Source organism: Peromyscus maniculatus, chromosome 4 (assembly GCF_049852395.1).
Source record: "Peromyscus maniculatus bairdii isolate BWxNUB_F1_BW_parent chromosome 4, HU_Pman_BW_mat_3.1, whole genome shotgun sequence".
Lineage (NCBI taxonomy): Eukaryota > Metazoa > Chordata > Mammalia > Rodentia > Cricetidae > Peromyscus > Peromyscus maniculatus.
Window position 1 is genome coordinate 103,187,072 of NC_134855.1, and position 24,707 is coordinate 103,211,778.

The 24,707-nt window shown below is 44.5% G+C and overlaps 1 protein-coding gene across 4 annotated transcripts in view; it reads right to left on the reverse strand.

Moving 5' to 3' along the window:
- Window positions 1–24,707, reverse strand: part of Fbn1 (fibrillin 1) — a 212,705-nt gene that overhangs the window by 113,052 nt on the left and 74,946 nt on the right. For all 4 annotated transcript variants that reach the window (XM_076570544.1, XM_076570547.1, XM_076570546.1 and 1 more), the window contains one exon: window positions 1,487–1,684. In XM_076570544.1, coding sequence (XP_076426659.1) covers window positions 1,487–1,684 — 198 coding nt within the window. The remainder of the gene's footprint in view (window positions 1–1,486; window positions 1,685–24,707) is intronic.

Consider the following 24,707-nt stretch of genomic DNA (forward strand, 5'->3'; position numbering starts at 1 on the left):
AGGACTAGAAACACCAGTAAGAAGACACCTTGGCCTCATATAACACTTTGAGAATCTCTCCCAGCAAAAGAAGAAATCTTGTTGCGAATGATCCATACAGACTGCTATTTTGAAGTCATGGATTTTCAGTAAGCTACTTTCAGTCTTCCCCACCTTAGGTGTTGAAGGACAGTCATGAGGGAACAGGAAGCAACCTTGGGGAAAATCCAGACCGTCTGAGCTAATAACAAGCTGAGGAGAGTCCCCCTTCCCTCTCCTCTCCTTCCTCTTCTCTCACTTCCGTTGGCGCCCAAACCTTTGACGGTAAACTCACTGACAGGAAGCTGGGAGCTGGAGATCGTCCTTTCTAGTCACTGTCAACAACTCATGGGTATTAGCAACCTCAAAACGCAATGACCAACCAATTCCTCAAGACTCAAGACTTTCTAAGAATGAGAGAAATAAGACATCAAAGGAAAGGCTTACTCCTAGCAATCCTTGAGAATCTAGGATTTCAAAACAACCTCTTCTGGCTGCTCCTGACATTCAGGGGGACACATTCAAGGGCATCCAGAGGAGTGGTACCTGGGAGCCAGGCACTTTCAATTTAGTGCAGCCCACAGCACAGAGGAGAGTCACTCAAATCCTGTTTTTTTCTGCATCCTAACCTTCAGAATGAACACATGGGGCAGAGCCAAACTACTACCTACTTCCCTCAGAGAAGCATAGTTTCTGAATTTTACAAAAATATTGCAGTTATCTTTTTTAGAAAAAGTACTTCAGACGTCTACAGGAAGCAGAGATAGCCTGGGAGTTTTGGGGCCCATCAGTTCAGTGTGGAGTGGCCTCTGCTCACTTCCTCCTCTTTCCTGCCAGACATCCAGACAATGAAAGAATTTACACAGCTGGGGGAATAGAGTCCAAGCCAAAACCAGGATTCTAGGGGAGGGCAGAAGAGTGTTGAGGCAACATCTGGGGGTATTTAAAACAGGGAAACCAATTCTAATTTATTTCTGACTTGTTAAAAAAAAAAAAAAAAAAAAAAAGCATAATGTAGCATGTCGAATGTCCAGAGGAGCAATTTTCTTCAGGTCAGTTGAGTACAACCTTAAGCTCAGGACTCAGAGTTTCAAATGAAGAGAAAACAACAACCACTACCTTGTTTGCCGTGTTCCTACACAGCACTGCCGTCAGGCCCGCATCCCCCCCCCCCAGCTGCTACTCCTGTGCCAGAGGCGCAGGGAACCACTCCTGAGGCCAGAAGAGCCGCTGGCAAGGCAGTCTTAGCCAACCTTCCTGGCTTTACGAACCATGCTACTGAGGGCTTCAGCTGTACTGTCAGGCAGGGAACGGGGCATTCTCAGGAGCTGGGCCTTGTCCCCAGGCAGGGACAGGGCATTCGCAGCTGCTGGGCAGTACCCTCAGGCAGGGGACCGGGCATTCTCCACAGCTAGAGAATGGCCCTCCAGTGAACAGAACGTGTTCCTTGTTATTCCCGCTGCATTACCTTGACAAGCTCCGGTGCGGATGTTGGGAATGAAGCCGCGACGGCAGGGGTGAGGCTGGGCAGGACACATCTCACACGGGTGGCCCCAGGCTCGGCCCACTGTGGCACAGCAGAGTGTTTTGGTGCAGACAATCCCACTGAGCTGTCCCTGGCACATCTGGTTGCTGACCACAGTAAAACATGGTCCTGTTCTGTAATCTGAAAATAAAGAATAAGACTCTCGTCAATGTCCAGAAGACCGAGGAGGACCGGTACACAGAGGAGCAGCTGTGCCCCGGACTGCTAAGCTCCAAGCTCAGACACAAACTTCGGGCAGCTCCCACATCATTGACTGTGTAAAGTCCCAGTGGACCGTTCTATCTCTAAACCCCGTTCTTCTCACCTACAAAAGGGAGTAACATTGGGTCCTGTCCACTTTGAAGATGCCTTTGTTAGGGTCAGATGAGCTTAGAGTAATTCTTTATAACTGAATGCTGAGGCAAATCAGCATCCTGGCATTGCCATCCAAGCACTCGGTCTAGAAAATATCTAGGTATCTATATCACATCAGCCCCTTCATGTACCATAGGTACTTAGTGAAAGGAGAACCATGTGTCAAAGAAACGTCTGAACTCCCATTGTCATGGAAGCAGCCCATGTGTCTTGATCAGCTGATGAATGAATGAAGTAACGGGGTGCATACACCCCATCAAGTATTATGCAGCCCTGAAAAGGATGGGATCCTGTCATTTGAAACAGCAACAGGGTAGGTACAGATGGCTATGGTAAACTAACTGAGGCAGCACAGAGAGACGAGACCCGCATCCTGCCATTGATAACGTGGGCTTTTAAAAGTACAGTGGTTCTCAAAGGCTTGGCAAAGTAGGGGGAGAGAAGGAATGGGGGAGAGGTCATCATTCGGTACCGGCTGCAGTCAGTACAGTAGCGGACTACAGACAACAGCAACGCCATGTGCGTGTCAAAGTCCAGAGGAGAGTGCACTGAAGGTGTCTGCCAGAAAGAAACGCTAAATGGAGAGGACGTGTTTTAAGTTTACATTTATTTCTATGTGGGGTGTGGGACGGGGTGGCTGGCATGCCATGGCATGCATGTGCAGGTCAGAGAAGCTGTGGGAGTCTGTCATCTCCTTCCACCAAGTTCATCCCCGGGGTCAAACGCAGGTCATCAGGGTTGGCAGAAGGTGCCTCCACCCACCGAGGTATACCATGGGTACATATTATTTCACTCTGCTGGCTTTTTAAACTTGCATGTAGTTGAATTCTAGGTATACTTTGATGCTCCACACAATTTGCTGGACTTCTTCAAAGCTTGTCATCCTCCACTGATAGTAAGTTTAAAAAGTGATTCAAAAATTTACCACTGATCTAGTGACTAAAATCTCAGCCTTCCTTTTTTTTCCCCAAAAAAGAGGTCACTGGACTCTGGGGTAGATTGCCACAAAGCCATCCACATGCAACAACTATGTGGACAAAAGGGGACACTGAAATCATCTTTACAAACATGGCCCCATAGACATCTAATAAATACCTATCCATTTTATTTATGATTTTAAAAATTAGCACACAAAATAATGGTTTTCATAACAAACTTTTCATATATATATATATATATATATATATATATATATATATATATATAATTCCATTACTCTTTCTTGTTCTCTTGTTCACATATATATGTATCTTGAAAAGTCTAGATTCTACATCTGAAAGAAAACATGCAACCATTGTCTGAGCCTATTATTTTGCTGTCATAAGATCTCCAACTCCATCCATTTTCCTGAAGATGACATAATTGTGTTCTTCTTTATGGCCTAATAAAACTCCACCGTTTGTATATACCACATTTCCCAATCTGTAAGTGGATTCTACAGCTCGGCTATTCAATAAACCCAGTGTGCAGGTGTCTCTGTAGTGAGCTCACTTAGCCCTTTTTTGGGCATGTACCCAGGAGGGGTACCACTGGACACTGTTTTGGGCTGGGGAAGGCAGCTTTGCATTCATTTCCACAGTGACTGTGTTCATCAACTCTCCCACCAGCAGCGTGTAGAGGTTCCTTCCCTCTCGTCCTCACAGGTTTCTTGTTTTTCTGTTTCTCAATAATAGCTATTCTGCCTGGGGTGGGATGGACTATCCATGTTGTAGTACAGATTTGCATTTTGCTGGCGGCTAAAGAATGTGCTACCTTTCTTCACTTGTATTTGTTTGCTATTTGTACTTCTTTCAAAAGCTGCCTCATCAGTTAATTCGCCTCTTTATTGATTGAATGATTTGGCAGTTTTGGGGGTTTAGTTTTTTGAGTTGTTTATAAAATATAAATATCATGCCCTGCAGGCTATCTCTTTACTCCATTAATTTTTTTCTTTTATAATTTAATATTTTATCATGTACTTTTTATTCAAAATTAAGAAATTACTTTAGACCATTAAGAAATGGCAATGACACATAAATAAGAAATCTAACTGTATACAAACTCTTGATTACATATGATCACATTGCATATAATGTACAATGTGTGTGTGTTATTTAAACCACAACATAATGAGTATATTATTATAATCTTCTTTGCAAGATAGAATATTGGTTTTCTTTCAGGAAATGTTATCCAAACTATTCTTCCAAGTAATTAAGTATTATTCCAAAATATGAGTTTTAGTGTTGCCTAATTTTCATCAAGCTATGATATAATTTATTCAATCAGTTTCTTACTGTGTGTCATCGAAATAACTTCCAATTCTTCATTATTATTCAAAGTGTTAAGTGTGTTTAACTCAGGCAACAACCATCAAGATTTGTCTCATTTTACATATCTTAAACCAAGGCCAGAGTCACACAATATTTCTATGTGATGTAACAGGGCAGAAAATGTAGGCTTGTCTCCACTTTCCTGCTAATTTTCTGAGGCAAGCACAGATGTACAGATTTGTATTAGCACGCCATTTCCAATCTTCTTTGCAACAGCATAATGGAATGTGGACTTTAACTAGCAAGCCTTCCTTCATCACTGCTTGGATCTGTACTCATTTCAATAACACTCTATTTGGAGTATCATATACATGAGTGATGTAAGCAATCAGAGTAACCTGAACACGATGTTTTGTGGGTAGCATCAGCAAAGGCCAGGAACATCACATGATGCCAAGAAAAGTCCACTTCAGCCCTGCATAACACTGGTTCCAGACCTCAGATGTGAATTCCTGCTTAGGCACTCTTAACATTTTCCAGAGTCAACACAAAATGTTGCAATATACGGAACAGTATGAAGTACAGGGAACAGAGAAGATGCCTGTTAATTCCTGCCATGTCTATCAGGTAGCTCTACAAACCCACATCTAGGTCCATGCTAGACAAAGACTGTCTCATCGACGCTGTTGTAATATCTTACTGGTGTCCTCCATAGAATTTATTATTCTTAATATAGGTAAAACATGTTATTAAAAAGGTTTTCTATTTGCATACCACTCTACAATTACTTCCTTATGAGATCTCCATGAAAGAGGGCACCAGGCCAGCCCTTCCCAAAGTTAAAATGCAAAATTGGTGGTTCTCAACGAGTTTGCTCTAGTTTGTATCCCTCTGGGACATTGTGCCTCCGTGTGATCCATCGTGAGGGTTGCCCTCTAGTCTCATCAGTTTGGCCTCTAGGATGGAGGCAGTGTTGTTTTATTTTACTTTTATTCTACTAGAAAGAAGGCCCGGAAATTAAAAGCACGCACTACTCTTGCAGAGGACCCCAGTTCAATTCTCAGGTCAAAGGACCCCTGGCCGAACCATCTGCAACTCCGACTCGAGGGGGTTCTCATGCCCCAGGCCTCAGGACACACTTGCACTCATGGACACACAGCCACCCTCATATAGACACATCTACAATTAAAAATAATTTAAATTTTTATTAGATTTATTGGAGGAGGGGGGTGTGGTAAGTGTGCCACTGTGCACACATGTGGAGATGAGAGGACATCTCGTGGGAATCAGTTCTCTTCAACTACCGTGTGGTTCCTCGAGATCGAACTCCGGTCATCAGACTTGGCAGCAAGCCCCTTTACCCACTGAGCCACCTGGCCTAGGCTTAAGTTCTGGCCACATAGCTGTGCTCCCTGATGCTCAGCTCACTCCCCGCTCTGCAGTTCCGTTAGCCTGAACTGCAGGATTAGTTCTCTTTCCTCCATAATCAGACTTCACCCTGACGCAAACTCGTCCTTGACAGGCAAAGTGTTCCTGTGGTCAGTAAATTCCTGTCACTCATGCCCAGCCACTGAACCACAAGCTACGGAGAATCAGAAGGATATAATTTTGGGTACTAGGCTCCAATTATTTAAAACCTTTCCTTTCATAAAAAATTATATATAGAAGATTAAGATATCAATTTATTCATGACAGAGAAGTCAGAGCAGACATGTTCCTGCTAGGAAAGCTGGCCAATAGGATTTCAAGTCAACCCTTAGAGAGGGGAGTTCAGAAAGCTTCTGATCTAAAGAAAACAAAAGGGAGAAAGCCCCAGGATCTTAAGCAGAAGCAGCTTCATTGCTACTGTTGCTATTTCTGATTCCAGCCACTTATCCATGGCACATCACAGATCACTTAAGAAGTTTCTGCTAGCCAGGCGGTGGTGGCGCACACCTTTAATCTCAGCACTCAGGAGACAGAGCCAGGCAGACCTCTGTGAGTTCAAGGCCAGCTTGGGCTACAGAGTGAGTTCCAGGACAAGCTCCAAAACTATACAGAGAAACCCTGTCTCAAAACAAAACAAGCCGGGCGGTGGTGGCGCACGCCTTTAATCCCAGCACTCGGGAGGCAGAGGCAGGCGGATCTCTGTGAGTTCGAGGCCAGCCTGGGCTACCAAGTGAGCTCCAGGAAAGGCGCAAAGCTACACAGAGAAACCCTGTCTCGAAAAACCAAAAAAAAAAAAAAAAAAAAAAATGAATGTATCTTTAGCCGGGCGGTGGTGGCGCACGCCTTTAATCCCAGCACTCGGGAGGCAGAGCCAGGCGGATCTCTGTGAGTTCGAGGCCAGCCTGGGCTACCAAGTGAGCTCCAGGAAAGGCGCAAAGCTACACAGAGAAACCCTGTCTCGAAAAACCAAAAAAAAAAAAAAAAAAAAAAAAAAAAAAAAAAACAAAACAAAACAAGTTTCTGCAAATTAGTGGTGCCGGGAGCCCTGTCCCTGTTCCAACCAGCCTCACTTCGGACTCTTACTCTACAAGGTGTGTCATGGGATATTTTGTTATTAAACTATTCCCATAAGTGAGATGTTCAGTAGAAGGCTTTATTAAAAACAGAATAAAATAAAAAATAATTGCCTGTGCTATCAAAGACGTCATAAAAATACACTGCTTACAAACATTCCTCTGCAGATCCACCCACTGTGTGGCACCAGGAGTCAGCTTCGGAGAGACAGCAGAATGGTGGTTGCAAGGGACATGGGGGAGGAAGGAACGGAGGGTTTGTGTTTAGTGAGTACAGAGTGTCAGTCTGGGAAAATACCAAACATTTCTCCGTGGAGATCACCCTCATGGGTGGATGATACCGATTCCAGAAGCCATGGGTTACCAAACAAAATTCCCAGTGCCTAATAGGGGATACTTCCTTATGAGCTGTTGGTCAGGAAGGCCCCAAAGGCTCTCAGAAGAACGCAGGCTATTGCCTTTGGTCTTGGATGACCACCGGAACTTAATGGTAAGATCTTATTGCTGAAGACACCATAGAGTTTGGTTCGAAGACAGAGGGAAATCAAGCCGCAAGTGGAGTGGAAGCTTCCTCACGGGTGGCTGGCTTTCCTCTGCTGGAATGTGCGACACAGGCAACCAGGGGAGAAAAGTCATCAACAGTCTCACCCTGTTGTGAACTTTTCCTGCTACAACACTAACCTGCCAGGTAAGATGTGCACACCGGTGCCATAGCGGCGTGACTGTTATGGCGATAACCAATTGCTTCCTGACTATATCTGAGGTCCCCTCCATAGGAGGAAGCTCATATCTAGAGCGTGGACCCGGCCAAGGGCCCATGATTTGGGAGGTCCCAGGCCCGAGGGGGTGAATCTATTGCTTTCATTTTGCTAAATGGACATGATGTCAAACTGTCTCCTATGTTTATATCCATAGATAACCTTGATCAGAGAGGCTTCTTTTCTGCAGAAATGAATGCAGAGGTCTGTGGCTGTTCAAGGTGCTAAAACAAAGGACTGTCCAGCTCTCAGTCCCAAGAGGGGTATCTGTATCTTGAAAGAGGGGTTGGAAAGAATGTAAGGGCCAGATGATGGAGAGGAGGACTATGAAATACTACTTTCTGGGAATAATGTGGCTAGTGCGATCTTGAACTCACAGCAGCTGCAGTTGCTTGCAATGGGCCTGCACAGGGCTGGGCCTGTCAGTCCCGGAGGATCTCGTGGAACCTAGCCTCTCTCTGGGGAACTATTGACTGTTGGCAGTTTCTGAGAGAGTGGAGACATTGTCTTCAGATGTTCTTGGGTAACAGGATCAACAAGGCTGCCGGTGGACTGGAAGTGAGGGACGAGGGAAACGACAGTTCAGAGCCTGGCCCTCCAGCTCATTTATTAAATGGAGAAACTGAGAGGCTAGATTCTGGTAAAAGTAAGTATTAAAAATTGTTCCCTTTTATAACAAAGGAGCTATTACAGACCGGTGATGGGAGCTGAGAGGGCTGGCCCTGAGTGAAAGGCAATGGTGTATAAACCCTGATGCTGTCAAAACAAAAGAAAACCTTATTAAATCATATCTTGACCTATATCCTTTAACTGTCTCGCTAAATTTATTTTCCTTCTTTTCCTTCTAGTAAATAAGCATTTGCTCATGTCATAGATGTATGGCTGAGACTCTTACTTCAAACGCATTTGGCCATTTCTCACAGAAATCTGAGTATTAAGCACAGACCAGCGATGTGTGATGGAATCCTGGCGCTGTGGGAGGGACGGACTGCCTCCAGAGTAATTTCACTGCTGCTTTCAACAATGACAGGCATGGGAATCCAAGACCACTAGCGTGTGAGCTGCCAGCCCAGCGTTCATTCCGCAGTAAACGGATACACACCACATTCCCATGATATCATTAATCTTGAGAGGTCTAATAGAAAGCATAAATCAAGGACAAAAGTTCGGCCATTATTAACTGCACCTGAGAAACGTCTCACATAAATATGGACTTTCTGTAATATCAAGCCAGACTAACGGCTGTGAGACCGTTTACATATACTGGTTGGCAAGCGTTATTTCTTGAGTTGGCATTTCTACCAAATATGCACTTGCTTATGGAGTTTATAACTCTCTCTCTCTCTCTCTCTCTCTCTCTCTCTCTCTCTCTCTCTCTCTCTCTCTCATATTAATATACTATCAAGTAACTCTCAAGGCAGCTCCACCAGTCTCAGATCTTCTCTTTGGAAGTCAATGCCCAATAAAGGAAATTTCCTGACACTGTTTCCAGCTCAGGGCCTGGCGCTGAACTCAGTGGAAGAAAGACACGTTGGAAGAAAGCACCACATCACAGCCACCTAAGTGAACTGTGCAGGAGTGGACAGAGAAGGGATGGGATAAGCAATGGCCCAATCCAGTGATGCAGATTCAATCAGTTAGGAAAACAAACAAACGAACGAACAAACCCACTCCCAAACACCGCAAAACTGATCTTAAGAAAGATCTGTTCATGCTCAGTCACCAAAAATCTGGTACATGGACTTTCTTAAAGTCTGGGCACACTGGTAGCTGATGTTGGTGTTGATTCATGGCCATCCACCCTTAAACATAGGTGCTTGGACTGAGAATGTGTCACTACAGGATTGTCATGGCCTCACTAGAATCAAACAAATTTTGACTTGGTTGTAAGTGATAACTGTCCTCGATCAGAAATTACACAAAGCACCCTGCCCTTTGGAATTAGTCACTGTGTCCCAGACATTGCAGGTAAAGGATTGGAAGGGGGCAAATGTTAACAATTAGTGGCACAGACAGATGGTTTCCCTGTAGCCAGTAGGAGAATGGTGTGTAGCTCAGAAACTTCTGGAAATGAAACACCATGGGAGAAAAGTGAATATGGTTAGAAAATAATGAAAGACCCCATTGAAAGTAGTCTAACATTAGCCGGGCAGTGGTGGCACATGCCTTTAATCCCAGCACTTGGGAGGCAGAGGCAGGCGGATCTTTGTGAGTTCAAGGCCAGCCTGGTCTCCAGAGCGAGATCCAGGAAAGGCGCAAAGCTACACAGAGAAACCCTGTCTCGAAAAACCAAAAAGAAATAAATATAAAAGAAAGAAAGTAGTCTAACATGCCCCAAGGGACAAGACCATAATTCTCTCTACTTGTAGGAGAGTTTGGCTTTCTGGGTATAGTAACAGGTCTACATTGTATACCTTTGGATATTTATGAGGCACATTAACAATAACTAACATTGAAATTTCCAAACTTTGAAAGTTAGAAATGCACCATTGGTAAAGCATTCTAATTCCACATGCTCTGCATTACTGTCCTGGGCTATCACTCCTCACTGGGATTCTAGACAGGTGCTCTATCAGCAATCTTTCCTATACTCAGAATTCACAGCTTCTGGATGCAACAAGTACTTTTATGCCATATGGCTGTGCAAATTTTCCCTACTAACTTGTATCTTCACGTTTCTGCACATGTTTTATGGGTAAAAAGTAGCCCTATTGGGCTATCAGCACCAATTCTGTGCAATCCAAGAGCTGTCACTTAAAGAGCATAGTGGGAACTCTGGGATCTAAAATAATCCATAAAACACATGCACAGGTTTAATAACTCTGAGTGCAGGTGATAGTCACCTGTTCTTCCTAGAGCTTTGGAATAACGGAGGCACACCGCTTTTCATCCTCACACCTGCCTGGGACTTTGGGAGTGAGAGGGCATCTATTGCTTGTGGAGGCAATGCCTCCAGCAATGCTAGGCCTCACACCTGCTCTTGAAGTATGTAGGGAGCCGCGTGCCCCATGTGGCATGAGATAAATCCTTTCTGCTTACTTACTGACTTACTTCCAGCTCAAAATGTGATCTAATAGAGTGCATATCCTGTGGGGTGAGTGCCATGTACCGCTTTCAGCTGACTCAGATCCCACAGTTCAGCGGGGTCAATAAAGCACCCTGTGATTTAATAAAAAGCAGTCGGGGAAAAAAAAAAAGCAGTCGATAAGAGAACAGACTACCTAGGTAAGCTGCCCTGGTTTCTTGGAGAGAAGTTTTTCTTCTTTTCATTCTCAAAGGAAAGTTGATAGATAGATAGAGATAGATAGACAGACAGACAGACAGATAGAGAGAGAGAGACGGGCAGACAGACAGATAGATAATTAATTAAACAAAAAAATAAATACAATGTCCCAGTTAGGAACAGATGCACTCTCTTTCCCTGACTCATAGCCCAAGAGGGCCACACAGAAACAAACTTGCACAAGTGTTACCACAAGTAGCTCAGCCGCTGACCTCAGAACACGTGGCAGCTGGTTTTCCGAGAGCAGCAGGTGATTTCTGATGGTTTTACCTGGCCAACTTATGCTATAGGAAAAGCTAGAAGGTATAGCCAAGTCAGGAGGTCTGTGTGCTAGTCTCAGGTCAGCTTGAGTTAGACAACCCACAGGTTTGCTGGGATCAGCGAAGCCAAGAGGTGAACTGTGGGTGGGTGCTGCAGGCCCTTCTGTGGGCCTGAGCTCGGAGAGCAGCAGACAGTAGATGGGCAGAAGGTGAGTTATTTCTGTCTTCCAGAAGGGACGGTGTGTAGACGGATGGCTGACAGGAGCTTCTGTCACACATTTGATTACTCCCTAAATAGATCACCATAGGTCAGCTTTCCAGGCCACAGACTTGTGAGAGGACACAGCATCCTTCACACTTGGTGACCCACAAGTCCCAGAAAAATTATTGCCTCCACATCTTTACCTATCCTTCCTTTATAAACTACTGGTCACTGGCAGGTCGCCCCCTTCCCTGTCACCTGTGGAAGACAACGTACTTGGTATCAGAGTCTGAGGTACCTGGTGCAGGGTCCTCCCATTTCAGCTCTGGCTTCTTCCCTAAATTGCAGCTCCTCTCCAGAGACGCTCGGTGAACTGTGGTTCCTCAACCCATGTGACCATTTCCTACCCATAGGTCTCTGCACATGTCATCTCCTTTCCACTCTTTATTTTCTAGAAAACTTCTCCTCCTGGAAGATTTCTCTGACTACTTCCTCCTTACCCTCTGTAGCACTGAATAAACGCTATGGGAATCACTCAGGAACAGAACTATCTTTTATCAGACTATGAGCCTTATTGATGAGAATTCTGCCTTATTAAACTATGCATCTCAACTGCCCAGAGGGGTTGCAGGCTCATAAAAAGCACAAACATAGAGGATGGCAAATGATCTATGTTAAGTAAATCTAAATTCCCCCAGTTTTTTGCATTATCTCTTTCTTTACTCAGGCATAACCAGCTATTCATGCTCTGTCCCACTTATCTCTCGGGTTTCATGGAGGCTGTGGACAAAATCAGCCTTTACATCAGTTTTCTCTGTCTTGAGCTAGCGAGTGAAACTGTGTATTTATGATACCTACCATATTCATCTGTCTTCTTTAACCCAAATTTATCATCTACAGACTCTGTCACTCTTAAAAAACAGATGATATCACCGACTCAGACTCCAAGGAGATTCAGAGACTCATATCCTTTAGTCTACAGGAGTCATCTTAAGTAATCTTTCCACTCTGGTTGGCCCTCTCATGTCCCCAACAGTTGAGAATTTCAAAATACAGCAAAAATATAAGTAACAGGAATTCTGATTGGATTCAAGGCTGACTCCACAGGAGAGCCCCCACAGCCAGTACTGTAAGCCTGATCAAAACCCATGCCCATAAAGACCACACACCCCCCACCCCCAGAAGGGACTGAATACTGTCGTTTAGTTAAGTTGACACAGCATCCAACTCCCTTCTAAATACTTATGCTGATATTCACAGACAAATGCTATCCTCAGCCTTACCCAGAAAAGCCTCTTTTTCAGTGAACAAGCAGACAGATGATCCATCACCTACACAATCCCTATCTCCTTGGCCACCTTCCAGTTAGGAGCGGACTTTTGCCCAGGGATGGCCAATAAGATGCAGGGAGAGGCCTGAAGAGGACAGAACCCAGGAATGTTTTTCACTGTCTGAGGAAACGAGATAAGTCCATCCAGACTACCCTGCCCTTGTCTCTTTCATCTTTCTAGAAGATATGATGCCTGGGAGTGCGTTACCAGCTTGCAGGCATGAGGACAAATGTTTGCATCCTAGGACGATAAACAGAAGGAAAGGAGCACTCGGTTCCTTGATGGCATTCCTGAGCACCCAGACCACCGCCTACTGCCCTTCACTGCCCTGTGCCCCTTCCCCTCTGCTGCCCTCCCTTCCTCTCCTTTCCCTCCCTCCCTCTTTCCCTCTCAGTTTCTTCTCCCTCCCTCTCCTCCTCCTTCCTCCTCTCTATCTCTGTCTCTACCTCTCCCCTGACTCAGAGCAAATACTCCACCACTTAGCTACCTCTTAGCCCTTTAACACTGAAAACACAGTTAACTTTGTGTTCACCTTGTCTGTTTAAGTTGTGGCTGAGTTTTCTCAGTTTTTACTCCCATCCAAACTCGTTTCTGACTGAGACACCACTCTGTGAGTTTTGCTGCCCTTTGACTTTACGTATGAGAGGGATCCAAGAATAAGACATTACCACTCTGAAAATCCTGTAGCATGAATTGTCAAAGATTGAGAGCAAAAAGCAAGGTGGGTCAATTGTGCAAACTTCATACAAAACGCAAGTGAGAATCCCAACACTTTCTTTATCAGCTTGCATTTTGAGAATCAATTGAATGTTCTTTCCTGGAACCCAGGGAAGGTGGCTTGTGTTGGGACATGATTCTGATAATGCACTTTAACATACTTCTCTTGATACATACCTATTTTTCAAGTTACGTCAACAGAAGAATGGTCATGTGCCTCACTCCCACCAGCTCTCTTTTGTAAAATCCATTCCATTTTTGAAAAATTTTGTAATATCTCAGTCATCATGTTTGTCCATTCTATTTCCTAAATAGTTGAGATATTTGAATGTGATATGCCTATATAGTGCTCTCAACTGAAATTTAAAAAAAAAAAAAAACCTCACAAACCCCTCCCCTGGGTTTCCAAATATCATGTATTGAATTTGATACCATTACAATCATAAGGACATAAACAAATATAGAGGATATGTTGAAAAAAATGAAGCACCAGAGCTGGTCCCAAACAGTGGCCAAGCTCAAACTGTGCATCAGCAAGAATGGATTAAAAAGGGAGCAAAGGTCTATACAAATGTCTTCAGACATTCATGCATTGGGAAGACACAGTACCAAAAGGTACCTGTTACCATCACAGGAACACAGAGAATTATTCAGTCATTAAATGGGCAACAGACACTTCACATAAGCATAGATGGCCCATGAAACAAACACACAAAAACCAAACTCTTAGCTATGGCAAGGTGTGTGTGTGTGTGTGTGTGTGTGTGTGTGTGTGTGTGTGTGTGTGTGTGAATGAGCTATTGGATTTTTCTCTCCACTTCCTTGTCTTCACTCTGAGTGTGAGAGGACCAACTCCCTCCCACTTCAATCCCAGATGTTGTTATTAATTTGAAAGGTTCATCCAGATCTCAGAAGGCCTTCTGATGACAAGTCTGATTGGAGAGAACCGCTGAGCCCTTTAATACAGGAAATGCCATAATTATGAGCTGTTTGTGCTTCTAATGTTTATGTATAAGACGAGCTTTGGATGGTCTCACTTTAGAATTGGAAAGAAACACAGAAGGAGAAGAAAATGGACATTTATGAGCACAGTGCTGGCTGCGCCACACGCTGTCTCACTGAATTCTCAGAGTCCTTGCAGGGAGACTTGTCCAATTTTACAAAAGAGGAAACTGAGGCTCAGAGTTACAATGAAGAACTTGCCCAAGAGTCAGCACCAGATTGAGAAATTCAGACTGGAATGTTTCTGACTTTAAAGCTCCAATTTCCCGAATACTTTGTCTTTCTCAAGGAGATCAGGCTAGTGACACAAGAGCAAATTCAATGCATGGGGGTTACTTTTCTCGGTGTCACCAGACAAATTCAAGTATGTGGTAATAAAACCCAGATCTCTCAATCTCACAGCAGGCCCTGTTTGACTTTATTGCTCCTCGCCAGTCTTCCTTTTCCCCTGCACCCAGGGACTGCATCACAGTTGTTGGAACAAAGCAATGCTTGTATACGTCATGTCCTAAATCTTTAGCTACTTTTAAATCCTCAGCGCAGTCACAGCCATTGTCTGCCTTACGAACTATCCTGATTTTGCTTTACTATTGACCTTGAACAATAAGAACATGGAAAGAGTTTGATGTCATCTGAAAAAAGGCACATGTTGAAATGTGACAGAAGTTACATCTTGAGGGGAAGTAGGGAATACAGTGAAGAAGTCCAAGTCTATGCAGCATGCCTTCATGTTCTAGCTCTTAAGTTGGGTTCATCTTCTTAATATACTATTATTAACAGATATATGCTGTATATTTTAATGCCAAATCATGTATTATAAAACAAAGAAAAATTAAGAAACATGCACACAAACACAAAAAATAAGCAACATACATAGAAACACATTTGTGTGCCATGACAGATGGAAGCAACTTTTGTACCTATGTGATGTGGGCAAACTATTTTCTCTCTGATCATCAGTTTTCTTAAATAAGGATGACACTGTGATATTTGTTAGAATTATATGAGAAAATGTACTAAAGCATTAAATGTAGGTCTTGCTATTGCATGCCATCATAATATGAACAGAATCCATCGCCAAATACACATACTTTTATTGGTTTATTTCTCTCACTCGATCTGCGTGCCTTCGCTCTCTGTCGTCCCTCTTTTGTGTCCCCTCCTTGATCCTACACTGAACTGTCCCACGACAAAGTCTCTGCCAACCTGGTTGCTTTTTATCGAGGAACACAACCCCCTTAACTCAGCAAGAGCTTCTAGGGTGGTAATCTACATCTACAGACTCATTCACCCACGTCCACCTAGGGCAGCAATCTGGGCAGGCACAGTCTGGCACTGGCATTGCGGATATTACCTATGAACATATCTGGCTTGCCTCATTCCAGAATTCCCTTCTCTCCTCCAAAGCCTTTTCATCTTTTAAGACTAAATTTAAATATTACATTTAGGAGCAACCCGGTCAATCTGATGCTCAAGGAAGATGAACCTTTATCTTCTGAGCTTTCACACTGTACTATTCACAGGTACCTATGCACAGGGCCATACCACCTTGCCTTGTGGTACAAAGTAAAGAGCATAGGCCACAGCTTCCTGGGTACCAATTTCTCTAGGAGGAGAGAAAGTCTCTTGTCTATCTCTGGACTTTTTTTTTTTTTTTTTTTTTTTTTGGCTTTTCGAGACAGGGTTTCTCTGTGTAGCATTGTGCCTTTCCTGGAACTCACTCTATAGACCAGGCTGGCCTCGAACTCACAGAGATCCGCCTGCCTCTGCCTCCCGAGTGCTGGGATTAAAGGCGTTCGCCGCCACCACCGCCCGGCTATCTCTGGACTTTTGTCCTCTATTTCCAACTGTCAATAACAAGAGTCATTCAATAAATGTTTGCGGAATCAAACATATTAACTGGGTACAGAATTAGTTCTTATATCCATCTGGGTCATTCATAACTACCAATAAGAGTACACATTCCATAGGTGAGTTCATGTGAAGTTCATTAGACAAGTTAGTTAAGTCTCCAACAGAGCAGGTTATCAGAACTGAATGTCCCCAACATACGTAAGTGCAAAGATAACAAACACACTTTTAAAAACATTTTATTAACATAATATTTTTATTGATTATTTGGAAATTTCACATAATGCATCCCAATCAGAGTCACTTCCCAGTCCTCCCAGGTGCTTGTGACCCACCCCAAAACAGAAGAAGAAAAAAAAATACCAGGTCCCATTTGTATTGCCCATATGCTCACTGGAGCATGGTCAAACTCCCGGTGGCCAGCCCCTTAAAGAAAACAGAGCCCTTCCCCAATCACACCCCTGCCAGAAGCCAACAACTGTGAAGAGCTACACTTCAGCATCTCTATCACAACTTTAAAGGGTCTCTTCAATGGCTTCCTGTCTAGACTGTTTCTTTTTGGGGGGAAGGGGGAGGCTGTCACAGAAGCCTTCTGGATCTCATTCTCAACTGTGACGCTGCAGTCATCAACCACTGCAGAGGAAGCGTCCTGGCCCTTTCTAGTCACAGCAGCACAGATCGTGGGCTTCTCTTGCCTTCTACATGTTGAGTGGGGGTTTCTGGAGGAAGCTTTGCATTAGATATACCACATATACCACTCTGGGATCTGGAGAGTGAAACGTCCTCCATTGAACAGCTTTTGTAGAGCACAAACATGTCTAACCTGCACAATTTCCTTCTATTGCATGGACAGTTTTGCTCAATACATCTGCAAGGGGAAATGGATTATCTGTGAATGCAGTTTTCTTCTCATGGATCACATCTCTACACAATCCAGTCACTTAGGACGGTAAGACCAAGGCGAGTGCAGTAAAGCCTCAGAGTCTCTCTGTGACGGTACAGCTTTAGAAGACACGTCATGATTCATCTTTAATTGCCATCCACTCGTAAGATGAAACCACCATGAAGCAGCAACTGGAGAAAGGACTTAGAGTCAAGTCTCAACTCTGTCAGATTCAAATTGCAGCCAATGGCAGCCGAATTCGAGCTGGAAAATTCTCATGGGCGGAGACGAGGTTTACTAAACAGCCCTCTTGCGATGAGTGATGTACAAGTCCATCGGAACCATGTGAGTTAAATTCCCCTGAAAAGGCTGGATTTAAACTAAATGGAAAAGTGCTGCCTGGCACAGACTCAGGGTATCTTTCTACAAAGCTGCAAGAAACCATTTTCTCTGAGACCCTCACAAGGTTTCCTGACACCTCTATCCCGAGTGCCAGGTTCACTGTAGGCATTGCTTAGGCTGTGGATGGATGGGTGTGACCTGAATACAGCCTACCACTGTCAGCATAGGAACCCATGTATATCACAGATGTTCCTTCTCGGGTTGTTCAGGTTTAGGAAAGACATAAAACACCTTGTCTCAAGCATGAGGGATTTCAATGATGCTTGAGTAAGTATCGCCCAGGAAGAATCCAACAAAGTAACTCCATGTGGACCAACCATGAGAGACAATTAATAAGTTGCACCTGCCCTATCCTTCTGACTTTAAGATGCCCTTCTTCAGTGTGGACCGTTCAGGACAAAGAAGGGCTCTGAGACAATAAGCCCGAGATGAAAGAGAGGAGGTGCCACAGACTAGGAGTCTACACAGAAGTGGCCATGCTCAGCAGGAAGAGGCAGGGCTTTGCAGAAAGAACAGCCAGTGTGCAGAACACAAATATCTATTCATTCAAGAGTTTGCTAACCTTAAATGAATCCCTCACTTTCAGGATCAGAAAGGCCCACGGGGAACATCTGGCCCCAATTATCCCTACAGAAGAAAACCCTGAAGCTGAGCAGTGAAATGATTTGCCCAAGGTCAATATGGCCATTGAGAGGCAGAGCTGACACTGAAGCTGAGTTTCTTGCTTCCCTGCCCAGGACTATTCTCACTAACTCATGTTACTACTTTGGATGCAAGCCTGATGAACTCTGCTGCCAGGTGGCAACTTGTTTCCCTCCAGAGGAGCAATGGAGGGGGCAACAGAGGTGTTTTTTTTTTTTTTTAATTTTTTTTTTTCTCCTTGGCACACACCAGAGATGGCGTCAAGAAAGCCAGGTTTAAACCAGGTCAGCCAGCAGGGTTTGTCTAAAGCACAGCTGAGCAACCGCCATTCCAGCCAGGATTCCGTCAGTACGATGGGTGTGTCAGCGACAAAGTTGAGCTAATGGAGTTCAAGCCAAGAATTCATTGAGGAGCCTGGGCAAGCTAGGTCCAGGTGGAGGACAAGAAGGGAAAATGATTAGGTGAAGGGTGAAGGGAAGGTTCTAGATAACTGAGTCCTTCTAGGGCCCCTTTCCTAGCCCAGGGCTGCTCTGAACATACACACTGCTTCTGGAAGGCCCCCAGGCTACTTTCCATCACTTGATATGTACGGACTTGCAAAGATGTTCACATTTAAAGAGAACACATAGCCCTCGATTTAAATAGTATGTCTAAAATATAGTCAAGACACCAGCAGGAGCTGACTTGGCCAAAATCAAGGCTCCACAGTCTGAATAAATAGGCTTCTCCTGTAGTGGCCAAGCCATTCACATTGGATGTCCTATGGAAAAGAATTCTTAATCAAGATGGATACAAACAATAATTAGCATCCCGCAACCTACTTGAATTCTTCCTCCATTAGAACTGTTAAATTTTTGATCTGATGACACATTTCAGACAACCCCATTCACACATTTTCTATTCCTTCAACTATTTCCCGTTCTTCTATCAGTTTATCCAAACAAGGAAGTTTGGGATGTAAAGAGCCACTGATACAGGGGTACCATTTTGAACATCAATTCAATGTCAACATTGTTAGCACGAGACTTAGTTTTATATGTTAGTAATTCCCGGAGAGAGTGTTTAAATCATTAGCTATATTTCAAGTCAAGACAGAAACTTTTGAAACAGGTACTCCCTTCGGGGTGGTGAAGAGCAACCAAAACCAGCTCAGTCATCCCATGGCCCAGCCAAGCAGAGCACCAAGTGGTTTTGCTATGGTGAAGGCTGTTTTGGCACACTGGCAATTGCTTTGGAGATTCTCTACTGAAAAAGTTGGGTAGAATCATAAAAAGGCAAAGAAAAATCAAATAAGCTAGGAAAATATCTGGTTTCGGTATATGCTAATAACAAACCAGAAATGTAAGAGTGGGAGGGCTCAGCAGCCTCAAAGAGGAGGTTAAGGGGGAAGGTCTATCAAATGTGTATTCAGAGAAGCGGTACCTGCGGGAAGAGAAGGCTGAGTGTTTCCCGAGAGCTACTTAACAATGCCAAGAGCATCTCTGAAGTCACACAGGAGACCGGCCTATAGTTACCAGAGAACTCTGCCTTAGTGGCGAGAGAGTGTGAGCTGCAGAGCAGTGTGCAGCCATTCAGGAGTGCGTCTGTAATGACTCATCCTCACCGCCAAGGTGACTGGACTCAGACTCACCATGGAAACATCCTTCTGGCTGTAGCTATGAGACTGTTTCTAGAAAGTTTTTGCCGGGCAAAGAACATCTTCCCTGAATACGGGGTGGGTTCCCATAGGCTGGGGTCCCAGACAGAATAAAAAGAAGAATGCCAGCTAAGCACTGGCTCCTGCCACTCTGTGTCCTGACGGTTCATGCGACGTGATCAACACCTCGGAGTCCATCTGCCACAGCCACAGCCACTCTTGCTGTTGTGGCATCCTTGCCACGATGGACCACATCCTCAAACTGTTTGTTATATAAACCTTTCCTTCTGTGAGTTAATCTTCTCAAGTATTTCTTCATGGCAGCCCGAAAAGTAACTAATGCAGCACCCTTGTTGAGAAATCTCCGTCGCCTGATTTCCCCAAAGGCAGCTGTTTGAGAGACATTTGCATCCACTCGGGAAGCAAGTCTGAAACAGGTAAATAAAAACACCTCACCACCCTACACCAACAACTTCACACCACACCAGTGACGGCCAAGTGCAGAAGCCTGCTGCTCTCTGCTTTAAGTGACTGGAAATACCAAATGCGGGGCTCAGGGGAAGGCAGTGGGGTGTGGGCCTTCCACACCAGTTCTCTCTCTCTCTCTCTCTCTCTCTCTCTCTCTCTCTCTCTCTCTCTCTCTCTCTCTCTCTCTCCCCTCTTGTCTCATCTCTCCTCTCTCGTCTCTCCCCCTCTCCCCCCTTCTCTCTGGCATATGCTCCTTCCACAATTTATTGGCTACAACAGCCTTGTTCCTTTCTTAACAAACTGTAGTCACAAATATATTATGTCTAAGGAATTTTGAGACCCCTTCTAAAGGGAGCTGGAACCAGTTCTCCAGGCTTGAGCACTTTTGAGCAAGAGCAGAGAGCTCTCCAGAAAGCCTGGCTGGTGGAGGCTGGGCTCCCCCAGACTGAAACCCAAGAACTCTCATTAGAAGAGTCTGACTCCAGTGAAAGGCCTGCCGAGGACACAGGCGGAGGACAGACAAGCAGACAGACTCTGAAAGGAGCCAGGGTCCCAAGCAAAGCACAATTTTACAATCTGTGTGAATTCTGCTAACCCAGCCAAGCTGCGTACCTCACTGTGTCCATGTGAATAAGGGAAAAAAAGCAAATTCCCCTGGCTTCCCAGAGCAACCGAGCAAATGCTGAGTCTCTGCTGCCAAGCGGTTTCTGCAGCATTCAAGGGCAGAATGGATTGACTCTGGCAATGGAGAAGGGGATGAAAGAATAATGGCATAGAAAGTGAGGGCGATAGGGGAAATTTCATATCTAAGTATCGGGAAATAATGAGTAACATATACTGAAGGGAAAGAGTCAAAGTATTCGGTCCTAACAAAGCCTTTTTTTATAGGTTGCTGTCAGGTCATTTAGAATGCCCAACAGTCGTTTTCAGTCACCTGTCACCTATAAGAATGAAGTACACCTATCTCTACTTACTACATACTGAAGGTGAATTTTGGAGCCAGAATGAGGAAAGACATTTCACTGATGGTGACTCAAACTGCCCTTGTAGGAAGCCAGTGTTGCCATGGACATCTACAGAGGTCAGCTATCTTCTCAAGATGCCCATCTGTCAGGCCCATGCCTTCTCAAGCATGAAGAGAAGACAGGAATGGAGGCATATATAACATATCTCAAATCAACACAGACTCCTCCTTCATGACCCAACTTTGCCACCTACGAGTCAAATAGCATCTTCCTCAGAAGGCTGTGGTAAGGCTTGGGTGTAGTCATATATAACACTGGCCACCACTAGCCTTCAGATGAGGACATACCACCTACAGTGGTTCCAAGGTTTAAGAAGGGCCATACAGGGATATGGAAGGGAACTTCCTTTTGGGGCCTCTTTCCCCAACAGAAGATGCTAACAGTGAGAAATAATTTCATGGACCAAACAGCAGTCACTATTATTATTTAGGAGATGGATTAAAAAGGCAAATGACATTCTGGGGGAAATTGGGGCTCCCAAGTCTCTTGGTAGCTAAGTACAGAATTTGTGCTGTGTGATATAAGATCTGGTATATTTGCAGACATTAGTATGTATCCCCCTAGTCTTTGTAGGATGCTGTTCTACATACAATGCTATTTCCTAACCCCAAGGCCTCATGCTTCAGTTTCTTTGGGATTTCTGTAATGGACACGGATCATGGCTGAGCTCCAAATATCTGTAGATTATAGGACTGTAGCGATGGAAGGAGCCCTAGATACCATCTCCTACAAGTCACAGTGGAAAGAACCCAGTAAGTAGACATCCTCCTACTCCTGGGTGAGCCTTCTTAAACCAAGTCACCCTGTTGACCACATCTCCTCATCCAAACAGGAGAGACAGCAGCACACCGCCCACACCCAAAGCTGCTTCAAGGGCTGCTTAAAACAGTGTGTTCACAACAGACAACAACGGAAGTGCCCCCAGCCTGGAGAACCACATCTGGAAAGAGTTGAGAGGTTTGTCAGAGGTCACTCAAAACCCCAGTGATGAGTGGTCTGTCAGGGAGGGGCTCTAGGCTTGTGGGGGCCAAACTACGAAGATTTATGTTTTTAAGACAATTAGTGACTTCCTGCAAACGAGCTGGATCAGTAGATTCTGCCTTCCTGCCTCTGACCATCAGCAGTGTTCATTACCCCCTGTTTTGTGGGAAGATGATTCTAGAACACTGGGCCACATGAGAGAAATTAGCTACAAGCCCTATAGTGAATTTCAATGCTTAAATTGTGCCTTCCTGAATTCTGTGAGTAGGCAGTGCATTCACAGGGGCCAAAGACCAAGAAGTAGAGACGATATTTACTGAAAATTCTCCCCTACCCTCTGCATAGCTCTTCTCACTTAACAGGGAACAGCTTTATTAATGCCCATCCATTCCTCTGAAAAGGTTGGTTTTTTTTTATGAAAACACAAACAAGTTAAACACATTCACCATCAATCCAAGATCCACATTTTTTATCAACAATCCTAACTGATCCCCTGAATTGACAACCTTGTGGTAAGAATTTTCTTAATCTTAATCCTGTGGGAGAAAGTTCTCTCTCTTTATGAGGGGTTTCTGCTTCTGAATGGTACCATCTATCTTCAAAGCTCACCCATAAGTGGTTTATACAGTCAATATATACATCGAAGAGAAGAAGCCGGAAGGCAGATCATTCCAGAACCACTGGGCAAGTGGCTTTCCCAGGGAGGCAGTCCTGAGGCTATATTATATACAAACATTTGAATTCCTGAACTGGACCCCCAATAACTTTGATTCTCCTGGGATATAAGAATCGTGTTTACTGATGGCCATGTGATGATGATGCAGTGAGCCAATAGACCACATTTGGGGAAGGAATGGACTAGGTGGGCAGGAAGTTCAAGCCTGACTCCTGCCAACAAGTGCATGGCCCCTGCTGGTAACTCTGGCTTACTAGACTACCATAGGATCCATGACAAAAGCAGACAGCAGACAAGTGGCAATAATTTTTCCCCATACAGGTCTATACAGCAAGGCTATGCCACCCTGGACAACTTTGACAGACAGTGGATCCCAGACAGTCTGTGTTACTCTGTGTGATACACCTACTTCAGGAAGACTACGTAGGCAAAGGGCAGCACGCTGACCTCCAGTTCTCTGCTTTATTATTATTGTCGTTATTTTGCTAAATGTTGTGTATTACAAATGGGAATTGAATCAGTATCAGATGCCTCCAAATGGATTAGTCCTTTGTGCTGGGATAGAAATACCACGTTCTGCCAGCAGCCAGGGAAATGCTATCCCATGCCTTGGGATTTATCCAAAACAGAAGAATATCTTTTAGACCAAAGCACTTCCATTCTCAAGGAGAAACGTCTGCTATTTTTACAGATGGCTCTGGGGATGTGACAGTGAACAGCACATTGCCACTGAAGCATTAGCATGCCAGCTCATACTATTACAGCCTATGGTTGGAGTAGAGCTGAGCCACCAGGTACAGATTAGCCCACACAAACCCACTGGCTACAGTTAGGAAGGTGTCTTACTCATTGTTCTACTGCTGTGAAGAGATACCATGACCACAGCCACTCTTACGAAAGAAAGCATATAATTGGTGCTTGCTTATACTTTCAGAGGTTTAGTCCCTTTACCTGCATGGAAAGAAGCACAGGGGCACGCAGGCAGACCTGGTCCTGGAGAAATAGCTGAGAGTTCTTCATCTGGATCCACAGGCAGCAGGAAGAAGGAGAGACCCTGGGTCCTGCTTGGGCTCTTGAAACCTCAAAGCCCACCCCCAGTGACACACTTTCTCCAGCAAGGCCACACCTACTCCAACAAGGCCACACCTCCCAATCCCTCCAAGATAGTGCCACTCCCTGCTAATCAAGCATTCAAACATGTGAGACTATGGGGCCATTCTTATTCAAACCACCACAGAAGGGAAATTTAAACTATTGCACATTTTTGAGAGACTGGGGTTTTTAATGAAACATTTCAACTCCAGCATTCAGAACCCAGCCTTACAGTTTATAGCACAAACAAAACTCCCAATAAACACTTGAGGGATAGATGAGTGAAAGGGCAATGCGTCAGTGGCCCAAGAAAATATCTGCTCCCCATGTTCCTGTCAAGAATTTGCTATAAACCAAGGATTTCTGGTTTTGGTTGGTTTGTTTTCATTTTTTTTTTTTTATTAAGTTAGGCCTTGACATTTCACACATGTAGACAATGCATTGTTTACTCTCCCCATCCTTTTTCCTCCTTCCCACACTTGTTATCTTCCCTCCTCCTACTGCTACCTTTCCTCCATCTGTGACTTTTGATTTTGTTTTGCAACTGGAACTATCCATAGGAGCCTGGTGGGGTAACAGGTGGGTACACAACTCAAGGCAGGGACCTCTTCTCACCCTGGATCCATCAGTAGAGAATGAATGGTTCCGCCGTGAGGGTAGCGGCCCCTGAGCCCTTCCTCTATCCAGGCCTGCTTGCCGCCGATGGGCTTCATTCTTACCCAGACTCAGTGCTGAGAGTTCCTGATTACAAAGGTGGTCTTGTCCAGAAGACAGAGTTTCCCGCCCTTCTCCCTATCTTCCAGCTATTACAATCATTCTAGCCCCTC